Genomic DNA, 20094 nt, shown 5'->3' on the forward strand with positions numbered 1-20094 from the left:
CTAAATTAATAATTTGTTTTCTCATGCTTGTAGTTTTTGAAATAAAGTTAATTCAGGTAGACCAGTTTTTAATCAGACCTCAATGCAACATATCTTCTCATCCTACCCAAGAGAAGCTACTGAAAGCTCCCATGACTGAAGAGAGACAACAAGGATTCTGGATCGACCTAGCACTCTCTTTTAGATTCTATCCATCTATTTGTTCTCATCTTATTTCTGGGAAGTTCTGTGTTACCTTGATTATCATATATATATATATATATATATGTTTCAACCCATCTCAGTGTCTCTTGTAGATTTATAAAGGATAAGTATTATTTCTAGTCCATTCTAATTAATTGCCATTCCCATAATTTAGGTTGATACAAAAATAGAACTTATTCAAGAAAATAATGAAAATCATTCAATCTTGTCGCACTAAATCACAATGATTTTGACTTGCACAGTCCTATCAGAACCATAGAAGAAATTCAGTGGAATCTATGGACTTACAATACCTTAATACTAGAAACGCTTAAATTGGTTATTAAAAATATCCCATTTGGGATTTATTTTTACAATAAGAATAGTGAATTAAAAGGCAGACAGTCAGAAACGGGACTCCAACTTAACTAGAAATTCATTACAACAGTAGGAATCATTCATATCAGACAACGACCAATCCTTTAGAAGCGGCAGCATGTCCATGGGGTGACCTAGTATCTCTACGTTGCTTCTCTTGGGAGAGTAGTCTTGCAAAACTGAGAAATTAGAAGGATTTTTTATTATTATATGATTAGTTAATTAACTAAGAAAGCTCTAGAATAAAATCTAAAAATAGTTAGATACCTTGTGAGAGCCTCCTCATTGGTCTCGTGATTTGAAGGCTCAAAGATACCTGTATCCAGGTTAACCCTTGAGACCCTTTTCTTTAACAACTCCTCACCAATTTTCACAAGATCATCCAAATTTTCCTTTGTGGCTATGTCGACTGATGATGTTATACCACTCAATGTATCATCCTGTATTTACCCTTTGTGTCAGTATCAGTGGTAGACAAGGAACAGAAGAGGCAATTGACTTTCAGATATTTTTAGGACTCAGTAAATTATGAAGAACAAAATTTAAATAAGAAATTTGACTTTGTAAGTGACTCTGAATTTACGAAACCACAAGCAGCAAAGCTGTACCTGTATCCGAAGATAGCTTTTTTCAGAGTGAAGGGCTTGAAAAAACTCTGAAAGGTGTAAGTCGACCATATCTGCTCTTGCTTGGGTAAACGCTTGCACTAAGGGGGTGGAACCACCACTGCTCAACCATCCCAACACACCCCACTTGGCTGCTTCATCAGCATTATATTTTTCTTCGGCTTTTGATGACCCAGTTCCCAAGGATATTACTAGAAACCGGCCATAGTCCATTGGCTTTATAGGAAAGAAATCAGGACTACCCCGGATGTTCTCCTTGGTCACTTCCCCAATAGCAACCAAAGTCTGAAACAAGAATCAATAATTAATTGAATTGTGAAAAGAAAAATAAAACTGGGAAGTCTAAGATGCAACTTCAAAGTTAATGAGTACCGGATTATTTGCAGCTACACCACCATCAATGAGGTTGAATTCTCTAACTCTCCCGGCAGGGTCTTTGGTTTCGAAATAATGAGCTGGAAGATAAGTGGGTGCTGCTGAGGTTCCAATACATATATCTGACAGTAAGGCATCTAAGCTTGGTCTGCTCTTCACCTAGAGCAGGGAAATCAAGCATATAGTATTAATATGAAAGTTATTATAGCTCCCTTCATTCATTACATTCTCTTAATTTTCATAGTTTGGATTAGAAGGAAATGAAATTGTGGAAAGAAGATGAACCTGATAAGTCGAAAATATTGTTGGCTGAAGGCGCTTGATGTCAAATGTTGGGATAACAACATTAGTAAGGGTCTGGTGTAATCGTGTTTCACCTAGTTTTTCTTTAACAAGGTTGTGCAGATACTTTCCATCATATTTTGGTCCTGATAAGGTTGTAACTACCTTTGTAACATGAGGAATTGGATCATGACTGCATTTAAAAGAAAGATCATGTTAATAACTACAAAAAATATTGTAGAGTCTAGTTAATTTTATATACATAAATACTAGCATCCTGTCATCTTAATCAAGATGTTCATCATGATATATTTGTTACCTGTGCTGTGGGAAAATCTTAGGGCAGTGATCAAGGTAGAAGTCCTTGATATCTTTGGCAGAAAACAAGGGTCGGCCAGTGTTTTCATTGGGAGTAGTTAGCATGGCAGTCACGAGGCCACCGGTGCTTGTTCCTCCAATCACATCAAAATAATCTGAAATTCTCGCGTCTTCACCATCCAGTTTCTGCACCATGGCCAAACAATCTAGTGTTAGTACGTATAAAATATATCCAATATAGGATATAAGTTTCAGATTAGGAATATGCTAATTTTTAAAGGCAAATGGAAAAGCCATATTTTGTTATTATCATGTAAAACCTTATATTTCCTACCTGAAGCTCAGACTCCAGGAAGCCAAGGACTGTTCCTGGGATAAGCCCTCTTATTCCACCTCCATCGATGCTGAGAATGGTGATTAGGTTTTCATAACTTGGAGGCTGTAGGGGTGATTTTGGACCTTCTCCCATTAGGGATGGAGTGATGGAGGTATGAACTTGAGTGATAGAGGAGAGAAAATGAGAGACTTGTTATTTCAAGAGACTTAGAATAGAATTGAAGTTTCTGCAGGAGACTTAGAAATGTAGAGAGACTTGGAGTTCTCTCTGATAACTAGACAGGAGTATTTATAGACTCCTTAGCATATATCCCTCATTTTTCTTGCTCATACTTTTCTAAATGGACCTGGTTCAAGTTGGACCACGGATTCATCATTCGGGATAAGTTGAAAAGTCTACAAGCAACCAGTATCTTCTTGTTTTATAGAAGCTAGCCAAATGGTCATAGACATGACTCCTGGCAACTGTAGGTAAGACCAAAGAGAATAGCTGGTAAGAAGGATTAGGTGACTCAATAAAGGTTGAGATAGGATTTTTTCCTAACTAATGCAGTTTGTGAACAGGTCATGGAAACACTTAAGTATTCTGAAATGATTCTGGTTTCTAGCTATGTCTGGTGCAAAGAATCATGGTGGAGACAAGGCTAAATGTGCAAACCAAAAAAAAAAAATTATTATTAAATGCACACAATTTTGTGTTTGTAAATCGATGTGCTTGACTGGGGATGGCGATGATTTTGAATGAAAAGTACTGGCCAACACGGCACTGTGAATGACAAGGAATGATAATTCAATGTCAAGCAGCAAGGTTTTATATAATTTCCTGTTAGACATGATTTTTTTGACCTAATGAACTCATGGTTTTCATATTTAATATCTGTAATATTGTACACACGATCATTGGCTTCTATAGTTTGTAGAAAACTACATGGTTATCCAATACTTTTTATAATTACAGTTCTGAGTCCTGTGAATTTTAGATTATGTGCAGTGCAAAGACTTGGTTGACTGGTAGTTATAGCTAACTAAAAATAGGTTGTATTATATTAAACTACAAAAAGTTTTCAGTACTTTTATCTTTATCAATCTGTGTTAGGCACTTATTTAGCAAGGTTGGAAGTATGAAGGGTGACAGCATCCCTTATGGACTTCACTTTACCTCGACCAAACGGTGGTCAATTGGTATTTAAAAGTTAACTTCACATCTATGAACGAAAATCATGTTTGTTTATCATGGTTAGGCAAAGATGCAACGCATCCGTGAAGTGAAAAAAAAGAAAGGACTGGTCAACTAAGGAAATCTGTTGGTTGCCGTAGTGAATTTGTGAACCATTCACTGGAAACTTCAAAATTTGAACACAGCATGGCCTATTCAGTTTCATGTTGAGCTCAATCTAGAACAAAAATAATACTATTACAGCACTATTGGAACAGCTCTAAAGAATTGGGGATTGATGCTGGAAATACTTTGTTCCTTATGGTCTTTGCATGTTAATCTTAGCTGCTGGGCTTAGCTGGGCATTAATATTCAGAAATTCTGAGAACTCCATGCCGGCCCGTATTTCAAATCCCAAATTTGACCCAAACCCCAACTTAATTGAAAGCAGTTTAGATTTGATCTTTTCAATCAGGGCCCTTGAGTCCTTGACCATTCCACCCTTCCAAAGCCATCCCTTCGTTTCTATTTCATGGAAGCTAGCTATTTATGCTGTAATGCCATCAATCCATTCCTAACTCTTTGCGATGCTTTATCACCCCCAAAGTCCATTTGATTACATTTATTACTTATATAGACTTGATCCAATCAAGGATATAAATAATGGAAGCATTGTATGCAATTTACCTAAAAAGTTTTGTTTCGTTATATGTAGCTTTGATCTCAACTTAAATATCTGCTGCAATTCATATATGAGATAGGGTTTTCTTGTCCTCATAGTTTGCACAACTTTCTACCAAAGAAGTTCACAATGTAGAGTATGATTTAAAGGCTGGAATGAACTGAGAAATGAGTCAATGTTGAAAATCTAAAGGTATTTATTAGAATAGTAGGGCATTTTTGTATTGGTAATAAATCTGTTGTATTTATTAGATTGATGTACAGTGCGACAACTTGTGAGATTTGGAATGATCTGAGGGATCGTTTTCGCCAAAGCAACGCCCCTCATATATTTCAGTTGAAGAAACATTTGATTGCTTTGCAGCAAGGGGCGCTCGATGTCAACACATGTTATACTCATTCCAAGATACTTTGGGAAGAGCTCAAGAACTTTCAACCCTTACCTGCTTGTCACTATGGTGGAATGCAGGCGTGGCTGGAGTTTCAACAACAGGAGTATGTCATACAGTTTTTGATGGGTCTTAATGACTTTTATGCTCAGACACGTGGTCAGATTTTGATGATGGAACCCATTTCACCACTCACGAAAGTTTTTGCGTTAGTAGTCCAGGAGGAACGTCAAAGAACCATTAATAATGGAATTTCCCCGGTCTGATTTTGTTGTTTTAAGTGAATCAAATTTGGCTTCGGCTAATGCTAATACCGGTAATCTTGCCTCTGAAGGGAAGCATCAACATCCCTAGTGCACTCACTGTGGGCTCCAAGGTCATGCTATTGACAAGTGCTATAAGATGCATGGATATCCACCGGGATATAAACCCAAATTGCAGAATACACCAGGTCATGCTCACACTAATCAGGCTTTTGTTCTCTCTGATGACTCAGCTCCTTTTGAATCAATGTTGGGCAATCTCTCCTCCACTCAATGTCAACAACTTATAGCCCTATTGAGTTCCTAGCTACAATGGAGCTCAATTGCCTTGGTGGAATCACAACTGCAGGAAAGTCCTTCTGTGTCTTGTTTCAGTGGTAAAGTGATTCTTTCCTCTTCTATTTCTCATATTCCGGTTTCATCTTATTCTTGGGTATTAGATACTGGGGCAACGCACCATGTGTGTTGTTCCCTGAAATTGTTCAAAACCTCCTCTTCATCACATAATTCCACTGTTACTCTTCCAAATGGACATTCTGTTGTTATCACTAGAGTAGGGTCTGTTGAATTGTTTGATTGTTTCATTATCAAAAATGTTTTATATGTCCCACAGTTTCATTTCAATCTTCTTTCTGTTAGTACCCTCACCCAATATCATCATTGCTTAGTGAATTTTGTATCTGAATCTTGTTTTATCCTGGACCATATGCATGGGAAGTTGATTGGGATGGGTAGATGTAGTGACAATCTCTATGTTTTGGATCCTTCCAACCTTTTTCCTATACCTTCTAGTGTCACAACTGTTTGTAATAATGCCTCAAAGACGAAACACGAGCTTTGGCATTACCGTCTAGGTCATTCCTCTTATAATAGGCTCAATTCATTAAAAGATGTATTAAATCTCAAACAATTTGTTGGCCACTCTTCTCATTGTTCAATTTGTCATGTAGCTAAACAAAAATGTTTGTCATTTCCAACTTCAGATACAGTTTCATCGTCTCGTTTTGAATTATTGCACCTTGATATATGGGGTTCTTTTCCTCACCCCACACATGAAGGTTTTCGTTATTTCCTTACCATTGTTGATGTTTTTTCTCGATTTACTTGGATATACTTGATGCGTGCTAAATTTGATGTCCTTGATGTCTTTCCAACATTTTATAATCTTGTTCATACTCAATTTGGTATTAAAATAAAATCAATGCATAGTGACAATGCCTTTGAGCTTTCTTTTTCAAATTTCTTTTGAGAAAAGGGGATTTTATCTTTTCATTCTTGCGTTGACATGCTTCAACAAAATTCAGTAGTTGAGCATAAGCACCAACATCTTTTAAATGTTGCAAAAACACTATTGTTTCAATCCAATGTCCCATTAGGATACTGGCGTGATTGTATATTAATTGCCACATACCTTATTAACAGGACTCCAACACCTATCTTATCTAGCAAAACTTCATTTGAAGTTATGTACAATAAAGTTCCCTCTTATACTCACTTTCGAGCTTTTGGTTGCTTGTGTTATGGTTCTAGCCTACTCACTATCGCACAAAATTCTCTCCATGAGCCATCCCTTCAGTGTTTCTTGGTTACCCACTTGGTTATAAAGGTTACAAGTTGTTGAATCTTTCCACCAATGCCATATACATGAGCGGTGATGTAGTTTTCCATGAATCTCTATTTCCTTTTCGGTCCACTGATTCAAACTCTTCCTTTTGTGATTTAATTTTTGATCGAGTTCTTCCTTCTTCCATTCCTAATACTTTTCACAATCCCTCTTCTATTTCTAATGATCCAAACATTATCTCACCCCTATAGTCTTTACCAAACCTTTTGTCCTTTCCACTTCTCTTCTTGTTTGCCTCCCTAAACTACGATCATATCTCCAAGATTATCATTGTTATTCCACGGTTTCATCTACATCTTTTGTAACATATCCACTTCCTAGTGTCTTTGGCTATGGTAAGCTCTCCTCTTCTCACTGTGCTCTTGTTCATGTCATTTCTTCGCACATTGAATCAACTTCTTTCTCTGAAGCTGTTGTGATATCAGAGTGGCAACAAGCTATGTAGGCCGAACTTCAAGCTCTTGAAAAAAATTACATGGTCTTTGACATCTCTTCCTCTCCACAAACATCCCGTGGGATGTAAATGGGTCTACAAGCTCAAATTTCGAGTTGATGGTTCTCTTGAGCGTCACAAAGCTCATCTTGTTGCAAAGGGATATACTCAATAAGAGGGTGTAGATTATCTTGACACCTTCTCTCCCATAGCAAAATTAGTCATTGTCAAGCTTTTTTTGGCTCCTGCTGCGATTCATGGCTGGTTTCTCACTCAACTTGACGTTGACAATGCATTCCTTCACAATGATATGACCTAAGGAGTTTACATGTCCCTTTCTCCAAGGTATCACCGTGAGGGGGAGTCCTTACCTTCCAATGTTGTTTGCAAGCTCCACAAGTCAATTTATGGGTTGAAACAAGCTTCTAGACAATGGTTTGCAAAATTTTCTGGTGTTCTGTTAGCTAAAGGTTTCACACAATCAGCTATGAATCATTCCTTGTTGACCAAATATGATGGTGACTCCCTTATTACCTTATTGGTGTATGTTGATGACATTGTCATTGCAAGCAACAATTCTAACCATATTTAAGATCTCAAAAGGTTTCTTGACAGTCAATTTAAGCTCAAAGACCTTGGACAACTTAAATATTTCCTTGGTCTCGAAGTTGCCAAGTCAAGTAAGGGGATTTCAGTTAGCCAAAGACATTATGCTCTTCAATTACTATATGATACAGGTTTTTTGGGTTGTAAGCCCACAAGTACACCTATGGAATCTAATATCCAACTTTCTCAAGATGATGGGAAGATTCTTGAAGATGCTGGACTGTATAGGTGATTGATTGGCAAACTCCTATATCTCACAATCACGCATCCTGATCTATCTTACTCAGTTAATCGACTTAGTCAGTATCTTGCCAACCCAAGATCTACTCACTTGCAAGCTGTTCATCGAATTTTACAATATATTAAAGGTACGGTTGGCCAAGGTCTGTACTTTTCTTCTTCTTCAACAACCCAACTCAAAGCCTTTACTAACTTAGATTGGGGTGCTTGTAAAGATACAAGAAGATCCATTAGTAGGTTTTGCTTTTTTCTTGGAGAATCATTGATTTCATGGAAGTCTAAGAAACAAAGTATAGTTTCACGCTTGTCAGCTGAGGCAAAATATCGAGCAATGGCAAATGCCACTTGTGAACTAGTCTGGTTGATGTCTCTCCTTCGTGATTTTCACATTGAACACAAACAACCAGCTATATTATTTTGTGATAATGAAGCAACACTTCACATTGCTGCCAATCTTGTGTTTAACGAACGGACCAAACATATAGAAATTGATTGTCATCTTGTTTGCGAGAAGATACAAACAGGTTGTCTCAAAACAATGCATGTATCTTCTGAACATCAAATTGCAGATCTCCTTACAAAGGCTCTCTTACCAACACAGTTTAAATTTCTTCTCAACAAGATGGGAATTTACAATATTCATTCTCCATCTTGAGGGGGAGTATTAGAATAGCAGGGTATTTTTGTATTGGTAATAAATCCGTTGAATTTTCTGTTTTGTAATCTAGTGAGTCAGTTATGGGTGTAGTTCTCTAGGCTCTATATATAGGCATGCTTTTGGGTATTTTGAACTGATCTTCAGAAACATGAATGAATAACAGATTTTCGTTGTAAACCCTTTCCCTTTTTCTTCAGAAACAACTAACAATATTGAAACCCTTAATTAACTAGCATTTTTATTTACTCTGGATGAAGATGGGGCTGAAGGAAGAGTGCTTGAAGTTAATTTCCTTTGTAACCCATCCATTTTGCTTCAGCTAAGATGAAGGAAGAAGAGAAATCAGCCAATATAAGGTAGATTCAATTGGAGTTAGGGTTCTCTTACTTTAGCTTATTGAATCCCTAGACCCAGCTAATTAACCAGGAGCACCACCCACTAGCAGTTTATGTCCATTGATAAATACAATCCTAGTCAGTTCTACACTGCCACGACCTTAACCCCTGCCTTGAACACCAGACCTTGCTGTCCCGGAACGCTGGCCAGTAATGGTTAATAGAGTCCTAGGGAAACCACAGAAAAATAAGACATTCATAGATTTTTACATACGTTCATAGACTCTTGTATTAACATTTTTGACTCGTGTAACATTTGAGGAAAAAAGTGTAAAAAGAAAATAAAGAAGGAAATTAATAGAAGAAAATGAAATATGAAGAAAAATAAATAAAAAATTTAAAATTAATTAATTATTTATATATATATATTTAAAATATTAACTAATTTTAAAATATTCAAATTTTTAGTATTTTTTATTATAATTTCAAATTAAAAAATTATATTAAACTTTTTATTTTTTATTTTTTATTATAATTTCGAATAAAAAATTTCGGCACCCCAGTTTCTTCGGAGATGTCTCTCTTCAAATTCCTCTCTTCCCTTCAAATTATATTCTCTCCAGTTCCCATGGTTGGAACAGCAGCCAGTACTTGGGTATGCTATGTCATTTTGATGGTGGTGGCGTTTTGGTGAGTTGTTTGTCACAAGCGCTCTGAGGCTGGTGGAGTAGTGGGGTTGGTGTGGCACTATTGTTTTGTAGGTGGGGATTGAAATGCTTAAATTCTGTTTCAAGCTCTCTCTCATGTCTTTATTCTTGGACTTTCAGCGCCTATTTCGTCTGCCACAAAAGAGCACTATAGTCCTTCTGAAACTTTCACAATATTACCCACCATCAAACCTAAGATAATATTTCACCCAACTTGCCTCTTCTGTTTTTGATAAAGTATCACAATCCGTGATGGTGTGGGTGCCAACAAAGAGGAAAATAATTAATTACTATCGAGTTTTAGATTTAATAACTGTAACCAAAGAAACTGGTTCTGGGTTCTTGCATTAAATTGTGTTTAAGCATCATGTCTAATTTGTTTCATTTGTTTTGCAAGTGTCAAACATATACAACTTTTTTCATTTTTCGGATTGAACAAGTTGGTTTCTAGGGAGGATACCAACTTATGGAGATCTTTCTGGTCCACTTAATTTCAATGATGTGTATTTGCTTTGAATTTGGATTCTTGGATATGGCCATCTTTGGAGGAATACAATACTGTATGATCTAAAATTTAACAGTATCCATTTTCTTTGGCAAGAAGATAATCCCATAGAGATAGTGTGGGAACTTTAGGTAAGAGGACTCTCAAAGAATTGTAGGTAAGAATAGTTAGGTGAAGTGGTCAAGCTGAACATGAGATGGATTATACTAACCAGTCAAAAACACTTATGTAACAAAGGCGATACTTTATTCATAAATAACTGTGGTTCAAGTGTCTAGCGACATGATAAGGGGGACATACCTGGTTGTTACGATCAAGAATTGGTAATTGACATTCTGAACATACTTTATTATCATTAATTTTTTGTGAGAGGTGGTGCCTTATCTGGTTGCGGAGGAGTCAATTGGTGCGGCGATTAATAGGTAATGGAATTTCCACGTGCCAACAGCCAATAATACTAACGACCATGAAAGCGTCAATCAGGGTGGCGCTGATTGCAGGGCAACCTTGTGCATCAAGAATGAATAGTACTAGAGAATTCAACAAATTAAGGTATACCATTCTGTTATGCTTCCATAAAACTTTCAACGCTGAATGGGAGAATAGGTTGGTTTTAGCCTAACTTTTTCCTTGTCCAATAGTTCATACTTTCTTTCTTATTTTCAGTAAATTTTTCGATGCTAAAAACATAGGCTTGTTCACACATTACTTCTAATTAAACAGCATGACAATAAAAGACCACTAGATGTTTTTCAGTTGTATCTCTTTCAGCAGGTTTCATAATTTCGAAATATAAAAGCAAAATCCTATTCCTTTTTCCCCTTAATCACTGCACCATGTATTCTAAGTAGTAATTCTGTTTTGAGCAAGGTTTGCATTTCATATGCATAACAACTTCCATATGCAGTTACTGCTCCTTGTGTGACAAATGGGTTTGAGAGTTGGGGTATGCTAGCTTATCCTTTTACTGTCATGGTGAACTGAGAATGGTTAGTTGTCCATAAGCTCTGGGGCTTTGTTGGGAGGAAGAGGAAGAAGAAGTCCTTTTACTGTCATAGAAAACTGAGAATGGTTAGGTCCATGAGCTCTAGGTCTTTTCTGGGAAGAGGAAGGCTAAAAGGAAGAAAAAGAAGATACAACTGATGTACGAAGAAGAAGAAGAAGAAGAAGAAGAAGAATCGTTGAACCGGAACCTAGCCTTCACCGTATATAACTTGAATATTAAGGCATACTACTCAAATTTTCCACACTTGCCCTAACAAATAAAATAAGATTATTGAGGAAGATGCTAACATATATATCCTAAACTACTTTAAATGTTAATTGAGGAATGCAACATCACTTAAATATTGTTGTCTTCAAACAAGGCACACAACACATCAAGTTATCACACTACATGGCATTTATTTACTAATATACTAATTAATTGAACTGGAACTGATAAACTTCAATTTAAGATTATTTCTGATTAATTTGCTGCACATCCATCTGGGATTTGGCATCATGAAGGCGTTTCTCTTGTGACAGTACTTCTGCAAACCTGTGACATTGAGAGCAATTCGATCAGTATTAATGAATGATAGAAGAACAGGTGGCATATGTAGAGGGGCTTGTTTATTAATCCGGCGTATTGTTGTTTATGATCACATGCGTTCTCATCTGAAATGAAATTACTATGTAGTTTTGATTCAATAATTAGTGGACAGAATTTTATACAGTAAACAGATTTACAATGAGAACTGAATCTAAGACTAATTTGATACCTCATGAGAGCCTCCTAATTTGTCTGTTCACTTGAAGGCTCCAAATTTGATACCACAATCAGTTGGCTTTATAGAAAAGAAATGAGAAATCCCCCCCACAAATCTCGCTAGTCACTTCACCACTGAAAATTAAAGCCTGAAAGGGATCAGTAGTAGGTCACAATTATTATAACAATTCATCACTCATTTGTTTTTCAGTAATAGATATACAATACCGGATTATTGGAAGCTACTGTTATTTCCACGTTAAAATTAAGTGGGTGGCCCACTAACCTAGTGTCTTCATTTTTATTCACTTACAAAAGTTTTTAGCCAATTAAAGAATGCCCAAAATAGTTAATAACTGTTGTAAGGATATTTACCCTTTGATGGAGTGGGTAAATAAGAATAAAACAGTTATTAGAATAACACGTTCAGAACAGTTATTCTTGGCCCTCTTCTCCTATCTATAAAAGAAAGATACAAAACCCCTTTTGCTAGTAAGTTCTCTTCCATCAATTAAAGGAAATAATTTTGTGTATTAAAATTTGATAAGGAGAAGAAGAGATCAAGAATTTAAGGTTTATAAATTGAAGGGGATCTCTCGATTTAACATGGCTGCGTGTTCTTCAAACGGTATGTAATTAATTCTTTGAATTTTTGAGATGTGTTGAATTCAATGATTTGGAATTTGTGTGTTAATTTTCGCGTTAAATACGAACAGCTACTCCGAATAAGATTGAATTTTCTAACTCTTCCTATGACATAATCTTTGAGAGATAAGTTGGAGCAGCTAGCTGAAGTTCCTATGCTTGTCACCGAGAGTAAGGCATCTATGCTTGGGTGTTGTTTGACCTAGATCACCATGAATATCAATAGTAAATAAGTTTCTTTTCTGATAATGAGGACCATGAAAATAAATGGTGAAATAGTACATTCCAAAGATTTTTGTATGCATAACTAACTAAACCTTAATGTTGGAGAAGATGGTGATGAACTCTCAATTTTCCTAAAAGCTTAAGTTTGAAGGATTTGAGTTCAATATGCATATCATGCTCCTTAACACCCTCATGTGATCCTTAACACCTTCCCTCACATGCAGTCCCATCCCCACACGCGAAGATATAAACAAAATTTGGATTCATATCTAGAAAAACAAACAGGAGATATGCAAATTAAGACCTTCAACCAAACTAAGCTTTAATACCATCTTGAACTACTAATTTTCCAAAAAAACTTAAACTTATAGTATTTAGGTTCAGTATGCATATCAAATTATGGTTATTCTTTTGTAATAGGATGCATATTAGGTCTCATAACCATTCTTTTACTCAAAGGGTGTCTTAAATTGACCCTAAGTTAAATTATTCTTAAATTGTTAACTTAAAAACTTATTACTTATTTTTATTTTATTTTAAATATTAAGGTTGTTTGGTTAACGTAAAATCTATTTTAAATTATCAAATTAACATATTTATTCTCATTAATTTTGATTAATATTTATATTTTAACTAATTTTAAATAATAAATTTATTTATTAAATATTCATATGTAAAGTATTGTAAATATATAAGATAAGTGTAAAAATATTAACTATAAAATATGAATTAAATGTAAAGTCATGATTATAAAATATACTCCCACTAAACATGAGTAAATGAGGAAAAAATATTTGACATTAAAAGTAAATTAATTATTTTAAAGTTATTAATTTTGACTTTAAATTGTGATATTAAATGATTTTAGTAAATATGTTTGATCTACTTAATAAATAACATGAGAACATTAAATTATATTAAGTTATTGAATTGATTAACCAAACATCTAAATTAAATTAAGTCATTAAGTTATATTAAGTTGATTGATGAAACATTCTCTAAATATGATAATTTTTTTCGTTATATAGTTATATAGTTAACCTTCAAAGAAGGAATTTTTCTAGACCTATTCCTTTGTTTTTTCGTTAATGTTGCATGTTGTCATGTTCAATCAAGTGTGTGATTTCATAACTTAATTAACATTGATGAAAATTTATATATCAAATAAACATTATTTTCTTACAGAAGCATATAATAAATGACAAATTTGAGGTATACAGCTTAGTACAATCGTTTGGGAGAGAAAATATAAAGGAATCAATCATCAGAGAGTAGCTTTGCAAACCTGCAAGGAGCAGGTAGTCAACTGTACTGCTATAAAAGATCTTTTATAACCATCCAAACCCTAAAAGATAAATGGAGGGGTATTGAGATGGTCTAACATCCAAATTGGAGAAGCAACTGTTTCCAAATATTAAGATTAAGAAGAATATAAAAAGTTGCTATCGGTATAGTTCACCGACTTTTCTTGTTAAAAATTTTGAAGTTTTTCATTTTCATCTTTCTGGAAGACTGATTCATGAAACAATTAGTCATGATGCCAACATAGAATCTACAATCTCAATTAATGTCAACCCCACTTCTCATTTAAAATAGCAAGTAAAGCAATTCTCATTTGATTTTTAGGAAAAAACTAACATATTGAATCAAATCCAAATTCCAGTCTCCCTGTTGTATTGCGTTGAATTCACCTGTTATTATCCTTGCATAGTGGTGCTATTCCTAATTGCCTTTCAAAAATCATAGTTGATGGCGTTTATGGAGCATAGCGGTGTTATACCTAGTCATCACCTTAATTTCAAAAATTACAGTCAATGGCGTGCTTGGAATGATGACTTCCCCAAATGTCCTGCTTAAGGCGCCCCGGTTCCATTTCAAAACTTTTTGATATGTTTTTATACAAATTTGTTGATATTGCACAAGTTTCTTAGTAAGTCTTGATAAGATTTCAATTGTTTCCGTATCCTTTGAGGTACAGTTATTGAGCTATCAAAAGATTTCTTATTTCTGGCTAAGGCCAGAGTTAATGGTAATTGGTGGCTTGATTAATTTAATTCTATCCACAGATATAAATAGCATATTTTAGAACTCCATTCATGATCGCATTTGTGCTTTGTAGCTACCATGTTCTTCAACTGTTTTACCTACAACTCTCTTTTGGTCTAACCTACAATTCCTTCCGGTCTCATTACTATACAGGAAAGGCTATAGTGATTAGAATATAAAGAATTATTGCATTGGTGAAGAATATGTAGAACAACTTCCCCTTGTCCACGAAACTACAAGTTCGGCCAAATTGGGAATCATGTGATTGTTTAGTGGTAAAATAGGAGAGGGTTATTCTCGGGGTATTGGTGAAACTCAAGGCCTGGAGACACTATGGAATCTATAAATACCTTTCATCACCTTACCAGAGAGAACTCAAAGCTTTAACAACTTCAATTCTATCTCTCAAATTAAGCCTCCTACAACTCCAAATCTCTTTCTCTAGTCCTCTTAAAACTACACCTTCCTCTAGTTGTCTCTTTTATACATTGTCCTCAATCTCTGATGGAAGGAACAAATTTGCTAGTACAACCTCCAACTTTTGAAAACCTAGTTACCATTCTTAGCATTGATGGAGGTGGTATTCGAGGGACTATCCCAGGAATCATCCTGAACTTCTTAGAGTTTGAGCTTCAGGCGGAAATTCGGGTTTTTTGATGGATCCTGTGGGCTTGTGCTTTCTTTTCAAATATGTATACAGTTTATTCAGTTTTTTTTTTTTTTGTTTTTTTCTTAATATATAAAACCATGATTTCGTTACAAATAGAAGTAAACATTTTATCAGTGTTTTCATTCACAAGTACATGCCCTATCTATATTAATCATTTTCCATCTCACCTGATGAGAATAAAAATGCATACTATACCATTGTGGCTGAATGCATGAATGCATTCCATAGTGATACATGAGCTTAGTATCTCCAGCTGGAGTTGCTTACATGAAGCATCCTTCCAATTTTCAACTCTTTTTTCACACCTTTCTCCATCTTTTTCTCTTTTCCAATTGATTTCCTCCATTTTTTTTACCATCATTTGATTCTTTCTTGTCTTTTATGAATTTCATGTACTTGAATTTTTTTAGCAAACTTAGTAAGATCACCCTCCGACATTTTCTCATCATCCTCACTTTCAAAACTTAGGGACTCTTCTTTAATAGCTTTTAAAGCAATTCCCTTAGCTTTCCTAGGTGATACAAGAGTAATCTCAAAGGTTTGGAGGGAACCTATAAGTTCATCTATCTTCAAGGAATCCACATCCTTAGACTCTTTAATGGCGGTGACTTTAGCTCTAAATCTCTCCAGAAGAGACCTTAAAATTTTTTGAAGCACCTTAGAGTTAGAGATGGGTTCACCTAGATTGAAGCTAGAATTCACAATGTCCATCAGTTTTGCATGAAATTCTCTAAAGTTTCATGATCATCCATTCTAATGGTCTCAAACCTAGAAGTCAACATTTGAAGCTTGGACACTTTCACGGCATTAGTTCCTTCATGAGTCACTTGGAGGATATCCCAAGCCTCCTTAGCTGAAGTGCATGTAGCAATCCTACGAAATTCATCCGTACTAATGGCATTGAAGATGGAGTACATGACTCTAGCATTATTCTCACTTGCTTCATTTTCACTTCTATCCCATTCCAATTTAGGCTTGATAACATTAGTTGGTCTACCTTCTCTATCCAACACCTTAGGTGGAGACCAACCAAATTCAACGATGTTCCAAACTTTTTCACTTTGCATTTTGAGAAAATATTGCATTCTCACTTTCCAATGAGAATAATTTTCGTCAGTTAAAAATACTAGTCTCCCAATGGAAGCTCCCTCTTGATGAGGTTCCATGATTGAGATTCAAGGACCGAAAATGATTTTTTTCTTTAAAAACCTGCTCTGATACCAATTGAAAAGGTAAATCTCAATAATGGATTACATCTAGAGGGGAAGGGGGTGAATAGGTGTTGTAGAACAATTTAAAAATTCTCCCAACAAAGATTACCTAACCTTAGACTTTCTCAATGTCAAGAAACTTCTTTTCCAACAACTATTCAACAAAGCATAACATACACAAGCAAGAATGTATGGACCAACACTCTCCCAACAATTTATAAATGCAATACACATGCAAATGCTTCAACAATCCTCAAAAATGAATCAAAAGAACAAATATCTCCTCAACTCATATCAATTTACTTCATGATATCATTAACCAAAATGAGCAAAAAAATTATTAAGGATATTCCATGGATCATTACACTTATATCACCTCATATTTCTTCCATTCAACATGTTTGCCCAAGTAATCAATAATATTAAAAACATAAATCAAAGTGTAAAGTGAGAGAAAGAGACAATTAACACCGAATTTTAACGTGAAAAACCTCTAAAGAGATAAAAAATCATGGGCCTACCACCGATTGAAAAACTCCACTATGAAGAATAAAAACTGAGTACAAGGTTTTACCTAACTTAAGCCAACCAATCCTTCCCGAACCACTTAACTAGTACCTTCACTTTCAGCTTCTCACCTTCATCTTTCGGAGCACACTCGAAGTCCGCACCAAGCTCAATCTCAGCCTCTTCTTGAATCCACACAAGAAGAAAATGGTTTTTGCACAAACCCAAATAGAATGAGAGATTGAGATATGAATGAAGGAATGAATCAACCCATTTATTGCTCAAGAAAATCCATTAAAAACTAGTTTGGAAAACATTAAGAGAATTGGATTTTCTTTGCAACCAAAAACCCCTAAATTAGGAAAAGAGATGAGAAATTGAAAAACACATGGAGTGGCTGCAACTCTCTCCACGTTTTCTGCAGTCACTACCCAGAAAATGAGAGAAGATTGTGTTTTAAAGTGTAAAAAGAATCCCTTAATCTAATGGCTGAGATTTGATCTTAAAAACAAGTTAGTTGGATCGATTTGCCCTTGCACCTAGATCGATCCAGAAACAGGGGAATAAAAGCCTTGCACCAAAAACAATTTTTCTAACACATTTAAAGATTACAAACAGGGTTGATTCACATTCAATCACCACACACTCGGCTACATACCTCGGCCTCTTAGCAAAGTCTTAGTCTTCAAAGTCAAGTAGTCCGAAGAGGAATTGGAAAGCCGAGTTAGGGGACACTTAGGAATTTTGTCTGGAATTGCCAACCTAGCTAAACACTCGCAGAAAGGGCTGTTCAACTATGGAAATCTGATCGCCCTAGTGAATTAGTGAACAATTCACTAGAAGTTTCAAATTTCTTACACAACGTGGCCTATTCATTTTCAAGTTTAGCTGAACCTAGAGCAGAAATAATACTAATGCAAGATAATTCCAACTTCTCTACAGAATTGGGATTATGGGTACATATGCTGGAAATACTTTGTTCCTTATGGTCTTTGTAAAGCTTATGTTGATCTTTTTAATCAGTGGCCTTGACCATTCCACCATTCCAAATTAAGCTCTCACCTCATTTCAATACCACAATCCATGCAAGAACTATTTTATTCTGAGATATTTTTTTTCACCATATATAATGATGCTAAATAAAAGGAACTAAATAAAAAATCAAAACACACAACCCTGCATCACACCTCACTAGTTTACTTACAGACTCAATACTTCACATATATATGCAATGCCTTCTCCTGGTTAGATCTTTCATTTTCACAAACTGAACCTACAAACCCATATATAATAGGATGGGTAACTAACCAGGGCAGAACTATTGCTTTTCATGGAAGCTAGCTAGATATGATCTAATGTAATTAACAATGCATTCCTGATTATTTGTGAGGCTTTATAACCTGGGAAGTCCATTTGCTTACCATTTATCACATATATAGACTTGATCTGATCAAGGCAATAAATAATGGCAATCCTTTATAGCCCAGCTACTTTTGTTTAAGGGTTTTCTTTTACCATGCGTACCTTTGATATCTCAACTTATGTGGATCAATTAACATATGTGAGATAGGGGTTCATGTCTTCCTAGTATGCACAACTTTCTACCAAAAAGTCTCGCGTGTGGAGGTATGATTTAAGGGCTTGGATGAATTGAGAAAAATGAGCTAATGGCAAAATTCTGAAGTTGTTAAAACACCGACTTAACTCGCATTTTCATTTACTTTGGATGAAGATGGGGCTGAAGGAAAAGTGCTTGAAGTTTTCTTAGTAATCCATCCATTTTGCTTCACCCAATTAGATGAAGGGAGAAGCGCAAATATAGAAGATAGATTCACTTGGAGTTTCTCTTACTTTACCTTATCGGATCCCTAGACCTAGTCATATTGACCTGGTCTCTTGCATTCACTATTTTGGCTCTTAAAAGTAAGTGGACCAGGCCTAACATGGGCACTGAATTCAATACCTAGGTGCATAGAGGTCTTCTGTTTAAGAATATGCCTCGAAGACTTACAGTGGTCAATAGCTGACTACCCATATGATTCTTCGTCTGTGCCACACACGGATCTTTTTAATTATTTCGCGTCAAACATACCCGACTTTATAGTTTCTGACTTCTTCAGGTTTTTGCTTGTTCCACATCCAGATTTTAACTTTTATGGATTCAACTATTTCAAGCAAGTGACATCTTAAACGTTGTTTTCTGAAAAAAAAAAAAAAAATCAGAAATCTAACTCACATGTATCCAATAGAAGATTGTAGCAAAATTGAATTGCAAACCAAACACACAAAAGAAGTCCAAAAGAATATTTCATTCTTTCACAGTTCATTAGCAATATTACAGTCTACCCGTGATTATTCACTCTCTAAATAATGGTTATGAATCTAAATTAAGGCCGATTGCAGCTAACCAAACCCAAGCTAAGGGGAAGTTTATTACAGCACAATCAATTATAGAAGAAAATAGCTAATTTTAAATTGATGATGCCATGAGGCGACTTAGCTATGAAGCTTCTTTTCTTGGTAGAGCAGGTTTGCAAACCTGCAGGATTGAAAGCTACTTATTGTGATTGTGATATTGATTCAGAAAATAAAAAATAAAAAATGTATTTCTACAAACCTTATGTGGGCCTCTTCATTGGTCTCTTGATTAGTAGGAACAAAGATACCCGACTCCAAATTAAATTCATCCTTGAAACTGGTTTCTTTAGGAGTCGTTCCCCAACTTTTACAAGATTTTTTACTTTCTTCCATGGCAATATCAACTGAAGATACTAGTCCTTTTAGGGTATCATCCAACAGTTTAATTTTTATTTGAAGGTGTCAAAACTAGTGTTATGGTGGACCAGAAAACAAGGAAGAAAATCATTTTTCATCTCCAAGAATATAGAGGATTTTAACAACAATAGCTTTGATGTTGTATCAATGCTTGTATAAAGACGTGCATG

The 20094-nt window shown here is 35.3% G+C and overlaps 1 protein-coding gene across 1 annotated transcript; it reads right to left on the bottom strand.

The window, feature by feature from the left end:
• Positions 1–601: 601 nt before the first annotated feature.
• Positions 602–2711, bottom strand: LOC117906166 (patatin-like protein 2). The gene is made up of 7 exons (XM_034819127.1): positions 2497–2711; positions 2164–2348; positions 1848–2037; positions 1560–1721; positions 1170–1472; positions 829–1001; positions 602–740 (listed from the first exon to the last, which is right to left on the bottom strand). The coding sequence occupies exons 1-7, from the start codon at positions 2629–2631 to the stop codon at positions 647–649; spliced, it is 1242 nt and encodes a 413-aa protein (XP_034675018.1). The 5' UTR covers positions 2632–2711; the 3' UTR covers positions 602–646.
• Positions 2712–20094: the final 17383 nt, after the last annotated feature.

This window comes from Vitis riparia, chromosome 18 (assembly GCF_004353265.1).
Source record: "Vitis riparia cultivar Riparia Gloire de Montpellier isolate 1030 chromosome 18, EGFV_Vit.rip_1.0, whole genome shotgun sequence".
Lineage (NCBI taxonomy): Eukaryota > Viridiplantae > Streptophyta > Magnoliopsida > Vitales > Vitaceae > Vitis > Vitis riparia.